This window comes from Pelobates fuscus, chromosome 13 (assembly GCF_036172605.1).
Source record: "Pelobates fuscus isolate aPelFus1 chromosome 13, aPelFus1.pri, whole genome shotgun sequence".
NCBI classification, from domain to species: Eukaryota; Metazoa; Chordata; class Amphibia; order Anura; family Pelobatidae; genus Pelobates; species Pelobates fuscus.
This window is the reverse complement of record NC_086329.1, coordinates 2668386-2689776: the sequence shown is the minus strand read 5'-3', so window position 1 is coordinate 2689776 and position 21391 is coordinate 2668386. Positions and strand designations below refer to the sequence as shown.

The 21391-nt window shown below is 46.7% G+C and overlaps 1 protein-coding gene across 1 annotated transcript in view; it reads left to right on the top strand.

Annotated features, from left to right (window-relative positions):
- The first annotated feature begins 13125 nt into the window (after window positions 1-13125).
- The window catches only part of SPINT1 (serine peptidase inhibitor, Kunitz type 1), a 42209-nt gene continuing 33943 nt past the window's right edge, over window positions 13126-21391 (top strand). Inside the window, exon 1 of the mRNA XM_063439021.1 lies at window positions 13126-13626. Coding sequence (XP_063295091.1) covers window positions 13233-13626 — 394 coding nt within the window. The 5' untranslated portion in view covers window positions 13126-13232. The remainder of the gene's footprint in view (window positions 13627-21391) is intronic.

Sequence of the window (21391 nt, the reverse complement as noted above, 5' to 3'; positions counted from 1 at the left end):
TGCAGCTAAAAGGTTATGGTGTAAGGAGGTCCCCTGTCTCCCCGCACACAGTGTATTCTAACTGCAGCTATAAGGTTATGGTGTAAGGAGGTCCCCTGTCTCCCTGCACACAGTGTATTATAACTGCAGCTATAAGGTTATGGTGTAAGGAGGTCCCCTGTCTCCAAGCACACAGTGTATTATAACTGCAGCTATAAGGTTATGGTGTAAGGAGGTCCCCTGTCTCCCCGCACACAGTGTATTATAACTGCAGCTATAAGGTTATGGTGTAATGAGGTCCCCTGTCTCACTGCACACAGTGTATTATAACTGCAGCTATAAGGTTATGGTGTAAGGAGATCCCCTGTCTCCCCACACACAGTGTATTATAACTGCAGCTATAAGGTTATGATGTAAGGAGGTCCCCTGTCTCCCCGCACACAGTGTGTTATAACTGCAGCTATAAGGTTATGATGTAAGGAGGTCCCCTGTCTCCCCTCACACAGTGTGTTATAACTGCAGCTATAAGGTTATGGTGTAAGGAGGTCCCCTGTCTCCCGCACACAGTGTATTATAACTGCAGCTATACAGGGAGTGCAGAATTATTAGGCAAGTTGTATTTTTGAGGATTAATTTTATTATTGAACAACAACCATGTTCTCAATGAACCCAAAAAACTCATTAATATCAAAGCTGAATATTTTTGGAAGTAGTTTTTAGTTTGTTTTTAGTTATAGCTATTTTAGGGGGATATCTGTGTGTGCAGGTGACTATTACTGTGCATAATTATTAGGCAACTTAACAAAAAACAAATATATACCCATTTCAATTATTTATTTTTACCAGTGAAACCAATATAACATCTCAACATTCACAAATATACATTTCTGACATTCAAAAACATAACAAAAACAAATCAGCGACCAATATAGCCACCTTTCTTTGCAAGGACACTCAAAAGCCTGCCATCCATGGATTCTGTCAGTGTTTTGATCTGTTCACCATCAACATTGCGTGCAGCAGCAACCACAGCCTCCCAGACACTGTTCAGAGAGGTGTACTGTTTTCCCTCCTTGTAAATCTCACATTTGATGATGGACCACAGGTTCTCAATGGGGTTCAGATCAGGTGAACAAGGAGGCCATGTCATTAGATTTTCTTCTTTTATACCCTTTCTTGCCAGCCACGCTGTGGAGTACTTGGACGCGTGTGATGGAGCTTGTCCTGCATGAAAATCATGTTTTTCTTGAAGGATGCAGACTTCTTACTGTACCACTGCTTGAAGAAGGTGTCTTCCAGAAACTGGGAGTTGGGCTTGACTCCATCCTCAACCCGAAAAGGCCCCACAAGCTCATCTTTGATGATACCAGCCCAAACCAGTACTCCACCTCCACCTTGCTGGCGTCTGAGTCGGACTGGAGCTCTCTGCCCTTTACCAATCCATCCATCTGGCCCATCAAGACTCACTCTCATTTCATCAGTCCATAAAACCTTAGAAATATCAGTCTTGAGATATTTCTTGGCCCAGTCTTGACGTTTCAGCTTGTGTGTCTTGTTCAGTGGTGGTCGTCTTTCAGCCTTTCTTACCTTGGCCATGTCTCAGAGTATTGCACACCTTGTGCTTTTGGGCACTCCAGTGATGTTGCAGCTCTGAAATATGGCCAAACTGGTGGCAAGTGGCATCTTGGCAGCTGCACGCTTGACTTTTCTCAGTTCATGGGCAGTTATTTTGCGCCTTGGTTTCTCCACACGCTTCTTGCGACCCTGTTGACTATTTTGAATGAAACGCTTGATTGTTCGATGATCACGCTTCAGAAGCTTTGCAATTTTAAGAGTGCTGCATCCCTCTGCAAGATATCTCACTATTTTTGACTTTTCTGAGCCTGTCAAGTCCTTCTTTTGACCCATTTTGACATAGGAAAGGAAGTTGCCTAATAATTATGCACACCTGATATAGGGTGTTGATGTCATTAGACCACACCCCTTCTCATTACAGAGATGCACATCACCTAATATGCTTAATTGGTAGTAGGCTTTCGAGCCTATACAGCTTGGAGTAAGACAACATGCATAAAGAGGATGATGTGGTCAAAATACTCATTTGCCTAATAATTCTGCACGCAGTGTAAGGTTATGGTGTAAGGAGGTCCCCTGTCCCCCCACATACACAGTGTATTATAACTGCAGCTATAAGGTTATGGTGTAAGGAGGTCCCCTGTCTCCCCGCACACAGTGTATTATAGCTGCAGCTATAAGATTATGGTGTAAGGAGGTCCCCTGTCTCCCAGTACACAGTGTATTCTAACTGCAGCTATAAGGTTATGGTGTAAGGAGGTGCCCTGTCTCCCTGCACACAGTGTATTATAACTGCAGCTATAAGGTTATCGTGTAAGGAGGTCCTCGGTCTCTCCGCACAGTGTATTATAACTGCAGCTATAAGGTTATGGTGTAAGGAGGTCCCCTGTCTCTCCGTACACAGTGTATTATAACTGCAGCTATACGGTTATGGTGTAGGGAGTTTCCCTGTCTCCCCGCGCACAGTGTATTATAACTGCAGCTATAAGGTTATGGTGTAAGGAGGTCCTCTGTCTCCCCGCGCACAGTGTATAATAACTGCAGCTATAAGGTTATGGTGTAAGGAGGTCCCCTGTCTCCGCGCACACAGTGTATTATAACTGCAGCTATAAGGTTATGGTGTAAGGAGGTCCCCTGTCTCCCCGCACACAGTGTATTATAACTGCAGCTATACGGTTATGGTGTAGGGAGTTTCCCTGTCTCCCCGCGCACAGTGTATTATAACTGAAGCTATAAGGTTATGGTGTAAGGAGGTCCCCTGTCTCCCCGCGCACAGTGTATTATAACTGCAGCTATAAGGTTATGGTGTAAGGAGGTCCCCTGTCTCCACGCACACAGTGTATTATAACTGCAGCTATAAGGTTATGGTGTAAGGAGTTTTCCTGTCTCCCAGCGCACAGTGTATTATAACTGCAGCTACAAGGTTATGGTGTAAGGAGGTCCCCTGTCTCCCCGCACACAGTGTATTATAACTGCAGCTATAAGGTTATGGTGTAAGGAGGTCCCCATTCTCCCTGTACACAGTGTATTATAACTGCAGCTATAAGGTTATGGTGTAAGGAGGCCCCCTGTCTCCCCGCACACAGTGTATTATAACTGTAGCTATAAGGTTATGGTGTAAGGAGGCCCCGTCTCCCCGCACACAGTGTATTATAACTGCAGCTATAAGGTTATGGTGTAAGGAGGCCCCCGTCTCCCCGCACACAGTGTATTATAACTGCAGCTATACAGCCTTACACCATAACCTTATAGCTGCAGTTATAATACACTCTGTGCGGGGAGACAGGGGACCTCCTTACACCATAACCTTATAGCTGCAGTTATAATACACTGTGTGGTCAGACAGGGGACCTCCTTACACCATAACCTTATAGCTGCAGTTATAATACACTGTGTGGGGAGACAGGGGACCTCCTTACACCATAACCTTATAGCTGCATTTATAATACACTGTCTGCTGGGAGACAGGGGGCCTCCTTACACCATAACCTTTTAGCTGCAGTTATAATACACTCTGTGCGGGGAGACAGGGGACCTCCTTACACCATAACCTTATAGCTGCAGTTATAATACACGGTGTGCGGGGAGACAGGGGACCTCCTTACACCATAACCTTATAGCTGCAGTTATAATACACTCTGTGCGGGGAGACAGGGGACCTCCTTACACCATAACCTTATAGCTGCAGTTATAATACACTGTGTGCGGGGAGACAGGGGACCTTCTTACACCATAACCTTATAGCTGCAGTTATAATACACTGTATGCAGGGGAGACAGGGGACCTCCTTACACCATAACCTTATATCTGCAGTTATAATACACTGTGTGCGGGGAGACAGGGAACCTCCTTACACCATAACCTGATAGCTGCAGTTATAATACACTGTATGCAGGGGAGACAGTGGACCTCCTTACACCATAACCTTATATCTGCAGTTATAATACACTGTGTGCAGGGAGACAGGGGACCTCCATACACCATAACCCTGTCTCCCCACACAGTGTATTATAACTGCAGCTATAAGGTTATGGTGTAAGGAGGTCCCCTGTCTCCCCACACAGTGTATTATAACTGCAGCTATAAGGTTATGGTGTAAGGAGGTCTCCTGTCTCCCTACACACCGTGTATTATAACTGCAGCTATAAGGTTATGGTGTAAGGAGGCCCCCTGTCTCCCCGCACACAGTGTATTATAACTGCAGCTGTAAGGTTATGGTGAAGGAGGTCCCCTGTCTCCCCTCACACAGTGTATTATAACTGCAGCTATAAGGTTATGGTGTAAGGAGGTTCCCTGTCTCCCCGCACACAGTGTTTTATAACTGCAGCTATCAGGTTATGGTGTAAGGAGATCCCCTGTCTCCCTGCACACAGTGTATTATAACTGCAGCTATCAGGTTATGGTGTAAGGAGGTCCCCTGTCTCCCCGCACACAGTGTATTATAACTGCAGCTATAAGGTTATGGTGTAAGGAGGTCCCCTGTCTCCCCGCACACAGTGTATTATAACTGTAGCTATAAGGTTATGGTGAAGGAGGTCCCCTGTCTCCCCTCACACAGTGTATTATAACTGCAGCTATAAGGTTATGGTGTAAGGAGGTTCCCTGTCTCCCCGCACACAGTGTTTTATAACTGCAGCTATAAGGTTATGGTGTAAGGAGATCCCCTGTCTCCCTGCACACAGTGTATTATAACTGCAGCTATCAGGTTATGGTGTAAGGAGGTCCCCTGTCTCCAGGGCCGGACTGGGAATTAAAAGCAGCCCTGGAAAAAAATTATTTACCAGCCCCATAATGCGTCGCGCCAGCATAGTGTGCAGATACAGAGTTAGAAAAGAGAACTTAAAATAAAAAATGATTACTCCAACGTGAAAAAAAGCACATATAGGCTTAACCCCTTAAGGACCAAGCTTCTGGAATAAAATGGAATCATGACATGTCAGACATGTCATGTGTCCTTAAGGGGTTAAAAAAAAAATGCAGATTTATTTTAAGCAGACGTGCCTTTGCATATAACCAATGTTTCAGTCCAACTACCATGACATATTAAGGAAAGCTTGGTAATGGGACTGAAATGGCGAATGTATGTAGGGCACAACTGTAAAAAATGACGTTATCTTGTTTATTTTGAGGTCCTGTGGGTGCACTCTTCACTTTAAATATGTTATTGTGCTTGATTATGCACCTAGCAACAAGACTGGGCCAATATCTGCTTATTACATATCAATGACATTTCTTAGTGTATTATGCATATATAAATGTACATTAATATATGTGTAAATATAATAGGCATAATATATATATATATATATATATATATATATATATATATATATATATATATATATATATATAATATAAATCAGTGCCGGATCCAGAGCCTGATCTCAGGAGGGGCACCTATAGATTATTTAAATAAATAATCCATGCACAATAACCACTACTGCTCTGTGTAGTGGGTATGGTGCCAGGAGTGCTGGGACCCGCTCCCAGAGTAAGTAGTCAAACCGTTTAAGTACAGTTTGACAACTTACCTGGGGTCTGCTGGGATATGGGGCTGTAGTAGGGTATAGGAGCAGTGGTGCAATGTGTGAGGGGTGCAATGTGTGTGAAAGGTTTAGTGTGTAGGGTGCGTGGGGCAATGTGTGTATGGGTGGCTGTGTGTGTAGGGGAATGTGTGTATGGGGGTCTGTGTGTGTGTATGGGGGGGCAGTGTGTGAATGTGTATGGTGTGTGTGGGCAGTGTTTGTATGGGGCTAGAGTTCACTCTCACCACTTGGACCACCAGGAATCCCTGGTGGTCGCAGTGGTGAGAGTGAACTCTAGCCCGTAGCTTCAGGGCTAGAGTTTCCCTGTGGCACTCTCCCTCCCCCTCTGTCTCTCTCTATTCACCCCTCTGTCTCTTTCTTCCTCCTTTCCCTGTGGCACTCTCCCTCCCCCTCTGTCTCTCTCTATTCACCCCTCTTTCTCCCCTTGTGTCTCACTCTCCCCCCTCTGTCTCTATCTCCCCCCTTTCCCTGTGGCACTCTCCCTCCCCCTCTGTCTCTCTCTATTCGCCCCTCTTTCTCCCCTTGTGTCTCACTCTCCCCCCTCTGTCTCTTTATCCCTCCTTTCCCTGTGGCACTCTCCCTCCCCCTCTGTCTCTCTCTATTCGCTCCTCTCTCCCCCTCTCCCTGTGGTACTCTCCCCCCTCTGTCTCTCTCTCTCTCTATTCACCCCCCCTGTCTCTCTCTATTCACCCCCCCTCTGTCTCTCTCTCTCTATTCACCCCCTCTGTCTCTCTCTCTCTATTCACCCCCCTCTGTCTGTCTCTCTCTCTATTCACCCCCCTCTGTCTCTCTCTCTCTCTCTCTTCATCCCCCCTCTATCTCTCTCTCTCTCTTCACCCCCCCTCTGTCTCTCTCTCTCTATTCAGCCCCCTGTCTCTCTCTCTCTTCACCCCCCCTCTGTCTCTCTCTTCACCCCCCCTCCTGTCTCTCTCTTCACCCCCCTCCTCTGTCTCTCTCTTCACCCCCCCTCCTCTGTCTCTCTCTCTTCACCCCCCTCCTCTGTCTCTCTCTTCATCCCCCCTCCTCTGTCTCTCTCTTCACCCCCCCCTCCTCTGTCTCTCTCTTCATCCCCCCCTCCTCTGTCTCTCTCTTCACCCCCCCTCCTCTGTCTCTCTCTTCACCCCCCCTCCTCTGTCTCTCTCTTCACCCCCCCTGTCTGTCTCTCTCTTCACCCCCCCCGTCTGTCTCTCTCTTCACCCCCCCTGTCTGTCTCTCTCTTCACCCCCCCTGTCTGTCTCTCTCTCTCTTCACCCCCCCCGTCTGTCTCTCTCTTCACCCCCCTGTCTGTCTCTCTCTTCATCCCCCCTGTCTGTCTCTCTCTTCACCCCCCCTGTCTGTCTCTCTCTCTTCACCCCCCGTCTGTCTCTCTCTCTTCACCCCCCCTGTCTGTCTCTCTCTCTCTTCACCCCCTCTGTCTGTCTCTCTCTTCACCCCCCCACTTCCATCCCCCCCACCCACCTGAGAGGAGTCAGGGGGCCGGCCGCATTGCACGCTGCAGCCTCGCCGGTCCGGCAGCACTGTTAATGCTAAGGGCTGAAGGGGGAGGGAGGAGCATGTCTCTCTACCATGCTCCCTCGCGGTTCCCACAATCCCCAGCACGGATGCTGCTGGGGATTGTGGGAACCGCGAGGGAGCATGGTAGAGAGACATGCTCCTCCCTCCCCCTTCAGCCCTCAGCATTAGGTGTGCCGCCGGACCGGCGAGGCTGCAGCGGGCAATGCGGCCGCCTGCCGGTTGGCCCCCACAAAGTGTGTGCCACTGGACCGGCCACCCGGTGGCACATATATTGCCCCCAGCAGCCCCCAGGTGCCGCGGCCCACCGGGAAATTTCCCGGTATCCCGGTGGGCCAGTCCGGCCCTGCCTGTCTCCCCTGCATACAGTGTATTATAACTGCAGCTATAAGGTTATGGTGTAAGGAGGTCCCCTGTCTCCCCTGCATACAGTGTATTATAACTGCAGCTATAAGGTTATGGTGTAAGGAGGTCCCCTGTCTCCCCGCACACAGTGTATTATAACTGCAGCTATAAGGTTATGGTGTAAGGAGGCCCCCTGTCTCCCCGCACACAGTGTATTATAACTGCAGCTATAAGGTTATGGTGTAAGAAGGTCCCCTGTCTCCCCGCACACAGTGTATTATAACTGCAGCTATAAGGTTATGGTGTGAGTAGGTCCCCTGTCTCTCCGCACACAGTGTATTATAACTGCAGCTATAAGGTTATGGTGTAAGGAGGTCCCCTGTCTCCCTGCACACAGTGTATTATAACTGCAGCTATAAGGTTATGGTGTAAGGAGGTCCCCTGTCTCCCCGCACACAGTGTATTATAACTGCAACTATAAGGTTATGGTGTAAGGAGGTCCCCTGTCTCCCCGCACACAGTGTATTATAACTGCAGCTATAAGGTTATGGTGTAAGGAGGTCCCCTGTCTCCCCGCACACAGTGTATTATAACTGCAGCTATAAGGGTATGGTGTAAGGAGGCCCCCTGTCTCCCCACACAGTGTATTATAACTGCAGCTATAAGGTTATGGTGTATGGAGGTCCCCTGTCTCCCCGCACACAGTGTATTATAACTGCAGCTATAAGGTTATGGAGTAAGGAGGTCCCCTGTCTCCCCGCACACAGTGTATTATAACTGCAGCTATAAGGTTATGGTGTAAGGAGGTCCCCTGTCTCCCCGCACACAGTGTATTATAACTGCAGCTATAAGGTTATGGTGTAAGGAGGTCCCCTGTCTCCCCGCACACAGTGTGTTATAACTGCAGCTGTAAGGTTATGGTGAAGGAGGTCCCCTGTCTCCCCTCACACAGTGTATTATAACTGCAGCTATAAGGTTATGGTGTAAGGAGGTCCCCTGTCTCCCCGCACACAGTGTATTATAACTGCAGCTATAAGGTTATGGTGTAAGGAGGTCCCCTGTCTCCCTGCACACAGTGTATTATAACTGCAGCTATAAGGTTATGGTGTAAGGAGGTCCCCTGTCTCCCTGCACACAGTGTATTATAACTGCAGCTATAAGGTTATGGTGTAAGGAGGTCCCCTGTCTCCCAGCACACAGTGTATTATAACTGCAGCTATAAGGTTATGGTGTAAGGAGGTCCCCTGTCTCCCCGCAAACAGTGTATTATAACTGCAGCTATAAGGTTATGGTGTAAGGAGGTTCCCTGTCTCCCCGCACACAGTGTATTATAACTGCAGCTATAAGGTTATGGTGTAAGGAGGTCCCCTGTCTCCCCGCACACAGTGTATTATAACTGCAGCTATAAGGTTATGGTGTAGGGAGGTCCCCTTGTCTCCCCGCACACAGTGTATTATAACTGCAGCTAAAAGGTTATGGTGTAGGGAGGTCCCCTGTCTCCCCGCACACAGTGTATTATAACCGCAGCTATAAGGTTATGGTGTAAGGAGGTCCCCTGTCTCCCAGCACACAGTGTGTTATAACTGCAGCTATAAGGTTATGGTGTAAGAAGGTCCCCTGTCTCCCCGCACACAGTGTATTATAACTGCAGCTATAAGGTTATGGTGTAAGGAGGTCCCCTGTCTCCCCGCACACAGTGTATTATAACTGCAGCTATAAGGTTATGGTGTAGGGAGGTCCCCTGTCTCCCCGCACACAGTGTATTATAACTGCAGCTATAAGGTTATGGTGTAAGGAGGTCTCCTGTCTCCCTGCACACAGTGTGTTATAACTGCAGCTATAAGGGTATGGTGTAAGGAGGCCCCCTGTCTCCCCTCGCACAGTGTATTATAACTGCAGCTATAAGGTTATGGTGTAAGGAGGTCCCCTGTCTCCCCGCACACAGTGTATTATAACTGCAGCTATAAGGTTATGGTGTAAGGAGGTCCCCTGTCTCCCCGCACACAGTGTATTATAACTGCAGCTATAAGGTTATGGTGTAAGGAGATCCCCTGTCTCCCCGCACACAGTGTATTATAACTGCAGCTATAAGGTTATGGTGTAAGGAGATCCCCTGTCTCCCCGCACACAGTGTGTTATAACTGCAGCTATAAGGTTATGGTGTAAGGAGGTCCCCTGTCTCCCAGCACACAGTGTATTATAACTGCAGCTATAAGGTTATGGTGTAAGGAGGTCCTCTGTCTCCCCGCACACAGTGTATTATAACTGCAGCTATAAGGTTATGGTGTAAGGAGGTCCCCTGTCTCCCCGCACACAGTGTATTATAACTGCAGCTATAAGGTTATGGTGTAAGGAGGTCCCCTGTCTCCCCGCACACAGTGTATTATAACTGCAGCTATAAGGTTATGGTGTAAGGAGGTCCCCTGCCTCCCCGCACACAGTGTATTATAACTGCAGCTATAAGGTTATGGTGTAAGGAGGTCCCCTGTCTCCCCGCACACAGTGTATTATAACTGCAGCTATAAGGTTATGGTGTAAGGAGATCCCCTGTCTCCCCGCACACAGTGTATTATAACTGCAGCTATAAGGTTATGGTGTAAGGAGATCCCCTGTCTCCCCGCACACAGTGTGTTATAACTGCAGCTATAAGGTTATGGTGTAAGGAGGTCCCCTGTCTCCCCGCACACAGTGTATTATAACTGCAGCTAGAAGGTTATGGTGTAAGGAGGTCCCCTGTCTCCCCGCACACAGTGTATTATAACTGCAGCTATAAGGTTATGGTGTAAGGAGGTCCCCTGTCTCCCCGCACACAGTGTATTATAACTGTAGCTATAAGGTTATGGTGTAAGGAGGTCCCCTGCATTCCTGCACACAGTGTATTATAACTGCAGCTATAAGGTTATGGTGTAAGGAGGCCCCCTGTCTCCCCGCACACAGTGTATTATAACTGCAGCTATCAGGTTATGGTGTAAGGAGATCCCCTGTCTCCCCGCACACAGTGTATTATAACTGCAGCTATAAGGTTATGGTGTAAGGAGGTCCCCTGTCTCCCCGCACACAGTGTATTATAACTGCAGCTATCAGGTTATGGTGTAAGGAGGTCCGTTGTCTCCCCGCACACAGTGTATTATAACTGCAGCTATAAGGTTCTGGTGTAAGGAGGTCCCCTGTCTCTATGCACACAGTGTATTATAACTGCAGCTATAAGGTTATGGTGTAAGGAGTTCCCCTGTCTCCCCGCACACAGTGTATTATAACTGCAGCTATAAGGTTATGGTGTAAGGAGGTCTCCTGTCTCCCCGCACACAGTGTATTATAACTGCAGCTATAAGGTTATGGTGTAAGGAGGTCCCCTGTCTCCCCGCACACAGTGTATTATAACTGCAGCTATAAGGTTATGGTGTAAGGAGGTCCCCTGTCTCCCCGCACACAGTGTATTATAACTGCAGCTATAAGGTTATGGTGTAAGGAGGTCTCCTGTCTCCCCGCACACAGTGTATTATAACTGCAGCTATAAGGTTATGGTGTAAGGAGGTCTCCTGTCTCCCCGCACACAGTGTATTATAACTGCAGCCATAAGGATATGGTGTAAGGAGGTCCCCTGTCTCCCCGCACACAGTGTATTATAACTGCAGCTATAAGGTTATGGTGTAAGGAGGTCCCCTGTCTCCCCGCACACAGTGTATTATAACTGCAGCTATAAGGTTATGGTGTAAGGAGGTCCCCTGTCTCCCAGCACACAGTGTATTATAACTGCAGCTATAAGGTTATGGTGTAAGGAGGTCCCCTGTCTCCCCGCACACAGTGTATTATAACTGCAGCTATAAGGTTATGGTGTAAGGAGGTCTCCTGTCTCCCCGCACACAGTGTATTATAACTGCAGCTATAAGGTTATGGTGTAAGGAGGTCTCCTGTCTCCCCGCACACAGTGTATTATAACTGCAGCTATAAGGTTATGGTGTAAGGAGGTCCCCTGTCTCCCCGCACACAGTGTATTATAACTGCAGCTATAAGGTTATGGTGTAAGGAGGCCCCCGTCTCCACGCACACAGTGTATTATAACTGCAGCTATAAGGTTATGGTGTAAGGAGGTCCCCTGTCTCCCCGCACACAGTGTATTATAACTGCAGCTATAATGTTATGGTGTAAGGAGGTCTCCTGTCTCCCCGCACACAGTGTATTATAACTGCAGCTATAAGGTTATGGTGTAAGGAGGTCCCCTGTCTCCCCGCACACAGTGTATTATAACTGCAGCTATAAGGTTATGGTGTAAGGAGGCCCCCGTCTCCACGCACACAGTGTATTATAACTGCAGCTATAAGGGTATGGTGTAAGGAGGTTCCCTGTCTCCCCGCACACAGTGTATTATAACTGCAGCTATAAGGTTATGGTGTAAGGAGGCCCCCGTCTCCACGCACACAGTGTATTATAACTGCAGCTATAAGGTTATGGTGTAAGGAGGTCTCCTGTCTCCCCGCACACAGTGTATTATAACTGCAGCTATAAGGTTATGGTGTAAGGAGATCCCCTGTCTCCCCTCACACAGTGTATTATAACTGCAGCTATAAGGGTATGGTGTAAGGAGGTTCCCTGTCTCCCCGCACACAGTGTATTATAACTGCAGCTATAAGGTTATGGTGTAAGGAGATCCCCTGTCTCCCCTCACACAGTGTATTATAACTGCAGCTATAAGGGTATGGTGTAAGGAGGTTCCCTGTCTCCCCGCACACAGTGTATTATAACTGCAGCTATAAGGTTATGGTGTAAGGAGGTCCCCTGTCTCCCTGCACACAGTGTATTATAACTGCAGCTATAAGGTTATGGTGTAAGGAGGCCCCCGTCTCCACGCACACAGTGTATTATAACTGCAGCTATAAGGTTATGGTGAACTCACACAACAACCACATCCTCCTGTCTGACATCACTACCTGCCCTGTCCCACAATCTGGCTTCAGACAGTTTATTTATTTATCATCGTATTGTTTCCCTTTTTGTAACCCCCTCCTTCCCCCAGTTTGTGAGTCAGGGGAGAGTTTCACTTCCTGCCAGGTCTCAGGCCCCTCCTTCTCCCAGGCTACAGGTAAAGCACACACCTGGCTGGCAGGTGAGGGTTAAAGGTGGGGACTGGCCGGAAAGCCCCGCCCACTTTCCAGTTTCATGTGAAACTCTGCGGAGATCAGACAAAGGGGCCGATCAGAGGACAGTCCTTGGGATCCATTGTACCAGCCTGACCCAGGACCTCCAGGACCCAACACCAAGTCTTATATCTACAGCACCAGGATCGAGACCCAGGACAGTCCTTGGATTATATTGTGCCAGCCGGATCCAACACCAATTCTTAGATCTACAACTCCGGCACCAGAACCGGGATCCAGGAAAAGCAATGGACTCCTCATTACCGTCCAAGAAACTCTCCTGATCGGAACCGTCTAAGGCAAAAGTCTTCTCCTACACGGCTGGTCTTGGGTCCGAATATTTACAATATAGACAGCCTCCTTTCCCCCCTATAGACAGCCTCCTTTCCCCCCTATAGACAGCCTCCTTTCCCCCCTATAGACAGCCTCCTTTCCCCCCTATAGACAGCCTCCTTTCCCCCCTATAGACAGCCTCCTTTCCCCCCTATAGACAGCCTCCTTTCCCCCCTATAGACAGCCTCCTTTCCCCCCTAGAGATACCATTTATCCTTTATTACCCAATAGCGATCTCTCCAGGCAGTGGGCAGATTCTCCCCAGGGGCAGGTGGGGCAGTTGGTTGCGTGGACTCCAGGCTGTACAATGGGGCCTGTTCTCCTTGTTCTCTTTCTAACTGGCCTGGATCTGGTTTGGTCTGATTCCTCTGGAGACTCTTGTCTAGAAAGCTTCTCTGAGGGCAAACAGGACTTTGTGTTGGACCTGAATGATTCTGTGAGCAGTGGGGCCACCTTCCTGTCCTCTCCCAACCTGTCCAACCTCAGGGACTGCAAAGCAGCTTGCTGCAGGACTCTGGGCTGTAACCTGGTTCTGGTCCAACCTGGACACAGAGATGAAGACACAATCCACTCCTGTTTCCTCCTGAACTGTGTCTACCAGCAAGAGTTTGTCTGTAAGTTCTCCAGGAAGCAGGGTCTGGTCAGCTATGTCACCATGGGGGTCCAGGAGGCCCTTCTAACCAGGAGGAACCAGCTGGAAGGTAAGTAAATGCCATACTTGTATTGTATTGTCCCATTCCTCCATGTCTTTTCCCTGTCAGTTTTTCATTCCCCCCCAAATTAATCCATTAATATTTTGATAATTTTTATATTGCTAGTTACTGCATTTTTTTCGCCCATAGTAAATCCAGCTTGACTCCTTACTTTCTTATTAGGAAAAATATATTCTCTAAACTGGAGATTGTGGAGAATTTAAGTCCGGATTGTAACCTTTAGGGACCAGTAACCTAGCAGAGGGCTTTATCCGGTTTGGCTAAACACTCAATTTTCTGATGTATTCTCCATGTTTCCCAGTTTTATGAATAAATACAAATATCTGCTAGCTGCCGCTTGTGGAGTTCACTTTTCTTGCTTCTAGCAATGGTCTAATTTGGTGGAATTGTCAGATGTTGGCTTGGACCATGGGATGTCACCCTGCCGGTGAGTGTAGGCAATCTCCATGAGAGATGTGGGCCTCGTTTAGGGCTATACTTTTTATACATGGAGCTGAACACATTCTATAGCATTGTACAGGGTAGGTATCATCTCACGCTATGAATTGTTGAAAAATGTGCTCTTATTCTGGGGTGCACGTTGTTCACCATTTAAAGGGCCAATAACTGAGGGCATCTAGGGGCCCTTAGGAAGATATCACACCATAGATTATATAATCCTTTCTGCGTCCTGACTTGCCTTAGTTTTGCGAATCAGATTAGTTTGTTACAGGTAGGAGTTTAGTTAATAACGTCATGGTGACTTGTGTCGTTGTCACTCATGGTCCTCGACAGGTCAGATGATGTGTTTGGGCCCACACGCAGTGCTGACGTCAGTGTGACTCACTCAACAAAGGCTTGCTGCTGCCAAGTCTTCAATTACCTCACTCCGTCAGTCCGTGAAGTTATATTAAACATAAACAGAGAGGGTAGAAAGCCATTGTCTATGATGTGCCTTGTGGGGTCTTGGACATGAAGGGAAAATCCTGAAAAAAAGCGCAGAAAATTGTCACAGGGCGTGTGATGGCTCAGAATGGCAAACGTAGATGAGAAGGATAATTGGGAGGTTAAGATGGAAAAAATAATGGGCTTGAGAAAAGCAAGGATTGACCTAAAAACCGAGGCGAGCTGGGGGACTTGGGTGAGCGGTTTGTGGGATAGGGTCTGTTTAAAAACAGAGGTGAGCTAGGGGTACTTGGGTGAGTGGCTTGTGAGCTAGGGTCTATCTAAATTCAGAGTGAGCTGTGGGGACTTGGGTGAGCGGTTTGTGGAGTAGGGTCTTTGATTTATGCACGCCCCATGGGATTTCTGATTAAAGTCTGACATGTTATAATGTGGCATGATCAAAATTTCATAAATCCTTGCTATGTAGACTTAATCTCTAATGCCAACAAATATACCCCTGACATAAGCTGATATTACAGTGCCAGTCCTGTTCTAACCTCCCATCATTTTATGTTCTAGCAGGTAGAGGAAGGTGTTTGTGTCCTTCATGGGCGATGCTAGTTAACCCTGGTATGCATCTGGAATGCTTTAATCACTGGAGTCTACCTTTTATACCACTCAGCTATTCAGATATCGCCTTCTAGATAAATACCGTCTACTTTACCCCTCAGTAACTTAAAAACACAGCACACAGCGTGCTTGCCAACATTTTAAATCGGGGGTAGTCAACCTTTTAATACCTACAGCACTTTTGTTGATTGTAAAATGTCCTTACGGCCCATCAGTGCCGCAGTAACTTTGTTTATGAAGTGTGTGTAGGGTGCAGTCTGTGTGTGGTGTAGTTTGTGTGTGAAAGGTGCATAGGGTCTATGCTGTGTGTAGGTGGGTGAGATGTGAAAATCTATCTTAATGTCTCCCCCCTCCCTTCTTCTTACCTTTTACCAGGGAGGGGGAACATAATGCTGCAAGCCCTGGTGGTCCAGTGGGGGCATGTTCACTTTAGCCTGCAGCTGCTCCGGCTGCAGGCTGACTCTCCTGTCCTCCTGCGAGCATGGCACATGCGGCAATGCTCCGACCAGCCTGCTCGCGGGAGGAATACAGAGCATCCCAGGTCCTTCCCTCTCTGCTGGAACGAAGGGCCAGCAGTATGATGAGCGAGATCTTTGATCTCCTCACCAGCCTGAGAGGGATTACAGCAAAGCTGGCTCTGCATCTCCCCTGCCAGTTTTCTGCAGAACCCACCACTGCCCACCTGAAATGCGGTAGGGACCAGGTTGACTATCCCTGTTTTAGTGGGACACTTTCAATTTAGGATTGTGAGTAGGGGTGGGGCGTTCTGTGTGTGAGTGGGGGTGTGGCCAGGGCGGGGCTTTTCTGATAAATTTTAGGTGACTTACTAATAACTATTTATAGAACTAAAATGTAACTTATAACGAGAACAATGTATCTTTTTCCACAGACTTATTTCTAAACACATTTATTGTATATTAAAGGAACTATATAGGACGTGTTATTAACACCATCGTTCTAATTTACCTGTTTAGGTCCCCCCGCACCGGTGAGATTTACTTGCCTTCGAGCCCTTGCCGCATGGATCAACATACTTTTCCTCCTTGGCTAAAAGCATTCGGAGACTAGTGTACATGCGCAACAAAACGCTACACCAGTCAAATGCTGCTCTATGAACTGCATGTGATTTGAGAACAGAGTTTGATTCTGTTCCTGATGCAGAAGTGTCACGGAGTAGGTGGCTCGTCTTGGCAAGACCACGCCTGGTCAGTGTGGTCACACCGATACTTCAGACAAAAGTAAGTCCCTGGTCGTTGCGGCCGCACATGAGCAGAGCAGTCGTGTCACAAAAGGGAGAGTTAAACTCACCTGGATCGCGGCAGAGTGCCGCCCGATCCTCCCAGAAGTTGAGTCGTGGCTGGTGCGCGTTTTAAGGGACGCCGGCTGCTGCGGCGCCATTCTTACTGAAAAAATGCATATTGCCCACATTAAAGATGTTGACGCCCAAGCATGTTTTGGGGTCAAAGACCATGTACTGACCAATCACAGCACTTTAAACCCTGTAATGCATTTTCTCAGTGCCATGTCGTGGTTTCCACTTGTTGGCTTACAGAGAGCATGTTCTTGGTAATTGTAATGGCACCCCAGGCATAAAAGGGGGTAACAGCCGTTTAGTAGATCTTCCCCTTCCAGAGACACAGGCACAGCTACTGTAGACACCAATCCACCGAACCGGAGAAGCATATGAATGCTCTCAAACATACGACTGCTGTAAACAGCCGAATAGGAAAAAACATACGAATAGGTTTACACTCCTAGCAGTCAAACTGGAACAGCATACAATAATGTACTGTGGAGCTCTGTTATACACTCAGACACATTACTGGGAGTATTATTACTGTGGAGCTCTGTTATACTCTCAGACACATTACTGGGAGTATTATTGCTGTGGAGCTCTGTTATACACTCTGACACATTACTGGGAGTATTATTGCTGTGGGGCTCTGTTATACACTCAGACACATTACTGGGAGTATTATTGCTGTGGAGCTCTGTTATACACATTACTGGGAGTATTATTGCTGTGGAGCTCTGTTATACACATTACTGGGAGTATTATTACTGTGGAGCTCTGTTATACACTCAGACACATTACTGGGAGTATTATTGCTGTGGAGCTCTGTTATACACTCAGACACATTGCTGGGAGTATTATTGCTGTGGAGCTCTGTTATACACTCAGACACATTACTGGGAGTATTATTGCTGTGGAGCTCTGTTATACACTGACACATTACTGGGAGTATTATTGCTGTGGAGCTCTGTTATACACTCAGACACATTACTGAGAGTGTTATTGCTGTGGGGCTCTGTTATACACTCAGACACATTACTGGGAGTATTATTGCTGTAGGGCTCTGTTATACACTCAGACACATTACTGGGAGTATTATTGCTGTGGAGCTCTGTTATACACTCTGACACATTACTGGGAGTATTATTGCTGTGGAGCTCTGTTATACACATTACTGGGAGTATTATTACTGTGGAGCTCTGTTATACACTCAGACACATTACTGGGAGTATTATTGCTGTAGGGCTCTGTTATACACATTACTGGGAGTATTATTACTGTGGAGCTCTGTTATACACTCTGACACATTACTGGGAGTATTATTGCTGTGGAGCTCTGTTATACACTCAGACACATTACTGGGAGTATTATTGCTGTAGGGCTCTGTTATACACATTACTGGGAGTATTATTGCTGTGGAGCTCTGTTATACACTCTGACACATTACTGGGAGTATTATTGCTGTGGAGCTCTGTTATACACATTACTGGGAGTATTATTACTGTGGAGCTCTGTTATACACTCAGACACATTACTGGGAGTATTATTGCTGTGGAGCTCTGTTATACACTCTGACACATTACTGGGAGTATTATTGCTGTGGAGCTCTGTTATACACTCAGACACATTACTGGGAGTATTATTACTGTGGAGCTCTGTTATACTCTCAGACACATTACTGGGAGTATTATTGCTGTGGAGCTCTGTTATACTCTCAGACACATTACTGGGAGTATTATTGCTGTGGAGCTCTGTTATACTCTCAGACACATTACTGGGAGTATTATTGCTGTGGAGCTCTGTTATACACTCAGACACATTACTGGGAGTATTATTACTGTGGAGCTCTGTTATACACACAGACACATTACTGGGAGTGTTATTGCTGTGGAGCTCTGTTATACACTCAGACACATTACTGGGAGTATTATTACTGTGGAGCTCTGTTATACACACAGACACATTACTGGGAGTATTATTGCTGTGGAGCTCTGTTATACACTCTGACACATTACTGGGAGTATTATTGCTGTGGAGCTCTGTTATACACTCAGACACATTACTGGGAGTATTATTGCTGTGGAGCTCTGTTATACTCTCAGACACATTACTGGGAGTATTATTGCTGTGGAGCTCTGTTATACTCTCAGACACATTACTGGGAGTATTATTGCTGTGGAGCTCTGTTATACACTCAGACACATTACTGGGAGTATTATTACTGTGGAGCTCTGTTATACACACAGACACATTACTGGGAGTGTTATTGCTGTAGAGCTCTGTTATACACTCAGACACATTACTGGGAGTATTATTACTGTGGAGCTCTGTTATACACACAGACACATTACTGGGAGTGTTATTGCTGTGGAGCTCTGTTATACACTCAGACACATTACTGGGAGTATTATTACTGTGGAGCTCTGTTATACTCTCAGACACACCCTAGAACCCAGAGGGTGAGGGGGACCCAAGGACCCTATAGAGCCAGGAAAATGAGTATGTTTTCCTGGCACTATAGTGGTCCTTTAATTATTATGGGCATTTATAAAGCGCTGACATATTCCGCAGCGCTGTACAATATACAAAGACCAATACAAAAGGTAAAGAAGGCCCTCCATGTGAGCCGAGGTCTGGCCATTGAAGCTCCTTTTTATTCAACGTGCTTATTTAGCACATGAGCTTACAATCTAAAGGACAGAACAGGGATTTCAGTCTAGAGGCAGCAGGGGGAATTTGGAAGTGATTGCCAGTGGAAGTTATAGTAAAGTTGCAGTTACTGTTAATGTGTAAATGGAATGAGGGTTGACTGAGGGGGATCTCCAACAGCTGGGGGACCATGCTAAGAATTTAGAAAGAACCTGGGTTCTTGCATTTAAAGTGACAGTGAAGCGATTTTCTTTTCGGGAACATTTGTAGCAAATGAAGAATGTGTGTTGTGGTTCTTGTGGTAGCTGTGCTGGATCACTTCGTGATTTTTGTTGGACCGGGTAGATTCAGCCGTAAAAAGGGGCGAACCACAGACTGCGCCCCTCTCTATAGAAATTCCATTTCAAATCCTGGAAATAAGGGACAGAAATCGGAGCTGATTGGATCTGAATGGAACTATTGCTGCTAAAATAGCAGATCTAAAAAAACGTCTTCCAACAGGAGTATCGTTCCATTGTGGCTGCTTTACGCTGCGTGTTGCAATTCAGGTTTCCATAATAAACTATTTACAATCCAAATGGAGAAAAGTTGGTAATCCTCCCTATTGGGTTAAATTCTTTCATTTTTGGCTTTCTTACATGCGTGCAGTAATGTCTGAAATGCTAAAAATGCCGATTTTTACCAAGTGGTTATATGTGCTCGGGGTGAAGGCGGGACCGAGCTGCATGTCGTCAGTGCCGTATTGTAATCAGACAAAGCCAGGAATCGTGGCGATCGCAGAATTTGAGGCCTAAGCAAGAGAACTGGAGAGATCCTGCACCAATGTATGAATTGAGATCGTTTCACTGTTTACATATCGCCAATCGGCAGTGTAAACACAGAATTGCAGGTTTTATCCAAAGATTATCACATTTTACATCCATGTTTCAAATAATACAGCTATATCTGTTTGTACTGGAAGCAGCTCTGATCTGAAGGGGTTAATGTTGTTATATTACAGGGTGTAGAGTGGGAGTTGGGATAACTAATACAAGCTGTTTAATTCTTAAACGGGTTTCAGACATTGTTTCAAAATAAACCAGGCCCTGTACAAATAAACTGTGATGCCATCCTCCGCACGGGAAGAGGAAATGTCAGAAATCCTTTTACTATCTCGCTGCGTTATCAACACTTAAATAGTATTTACTGTTTGACCTGCAAAGTGGCCCTATGTAGCAGGGACAGTCCCTATTTAGAGCCAAAATCCCTCTGTCCCTCTTTTTACGAGCTCTGTATTGTTGGTGTATCCGTGTATAACAGAGCTCCACAGCAATAATACTCCCAGTAATGTGTCTGAGTGTATAACAGAGCTCCACAGTAATAATACTCCCAGTAATGTGTATAACAGAGCTCCACAGTAATAATACTCCCAGTAATGTGTATAACAGAGCTCCACAGCAATAATACTCCCAGTAATGTGTCTGAGTGTATAAGGAGGGCCGGGGACCCAAACAGCCACTATAGTGTCACAAAGACATAATTTAAATGTTGTTTTTTTTTTTGCAGTGCATGCGAATATAAACACAGGCTTGAGGTATCCTCAGGCACATTGTCACGCTTTACATCGGGTTATTGAAGAGCAATGCACAGTTTTTTATATTTAATAAAGGCGTTAAACAAGCTCGGTATACCGCCGTCTGAGTGTAGGAGAGAAATACAAGAGTAGGTAAACTGTTTAGCGTAGCAGTGAAGCCACCGAACTCCGTCACACTCTGTCAGGACTGCATTTTACATTAAAGAAATAAAAATATAACACGGGCTGGTCCAACGTGTCAAAGCTAATATCATACACAATTATTGCAAACAAGATACGGTAGCTAGGCATGGTGGCTGGCACTAAACGGGAACATTGCATGGTAGGGTATATTTATTGGAGTATGTGGCCACGTATCCTGAGCTCTCTAGCATATAACTGCACTGGTCTAAGGTGGAACAGAATTGGCAGATCCTCTCTGAGGTAACTAAGAAATAAATCAAGCTAGGGGTAAGGACATAACATGGCGTAACTAAAGAAGCAGGCGTCAGGTGAGCTCGTGAATTTGACATGTTACTCCATGGGAGATTGCAAGTTTCACCCAGTTCCCAGACTTGGAAATTAGGTGCTCAGGGCATGTGGGTCAGTGCTGCGGTCTGCTAAGCTAGCCCTGGTTAGAGAGTGCAGTGTCAGCCGATACCGAGGCATGGAAATACTTGGAGGCAGTCCCAGGCATGGGCTAAGCGTTGCCCCTCTCCAGCCCCAGGCCTTGTTAAGGGCCTGCATCATAGTTCCACGGACCA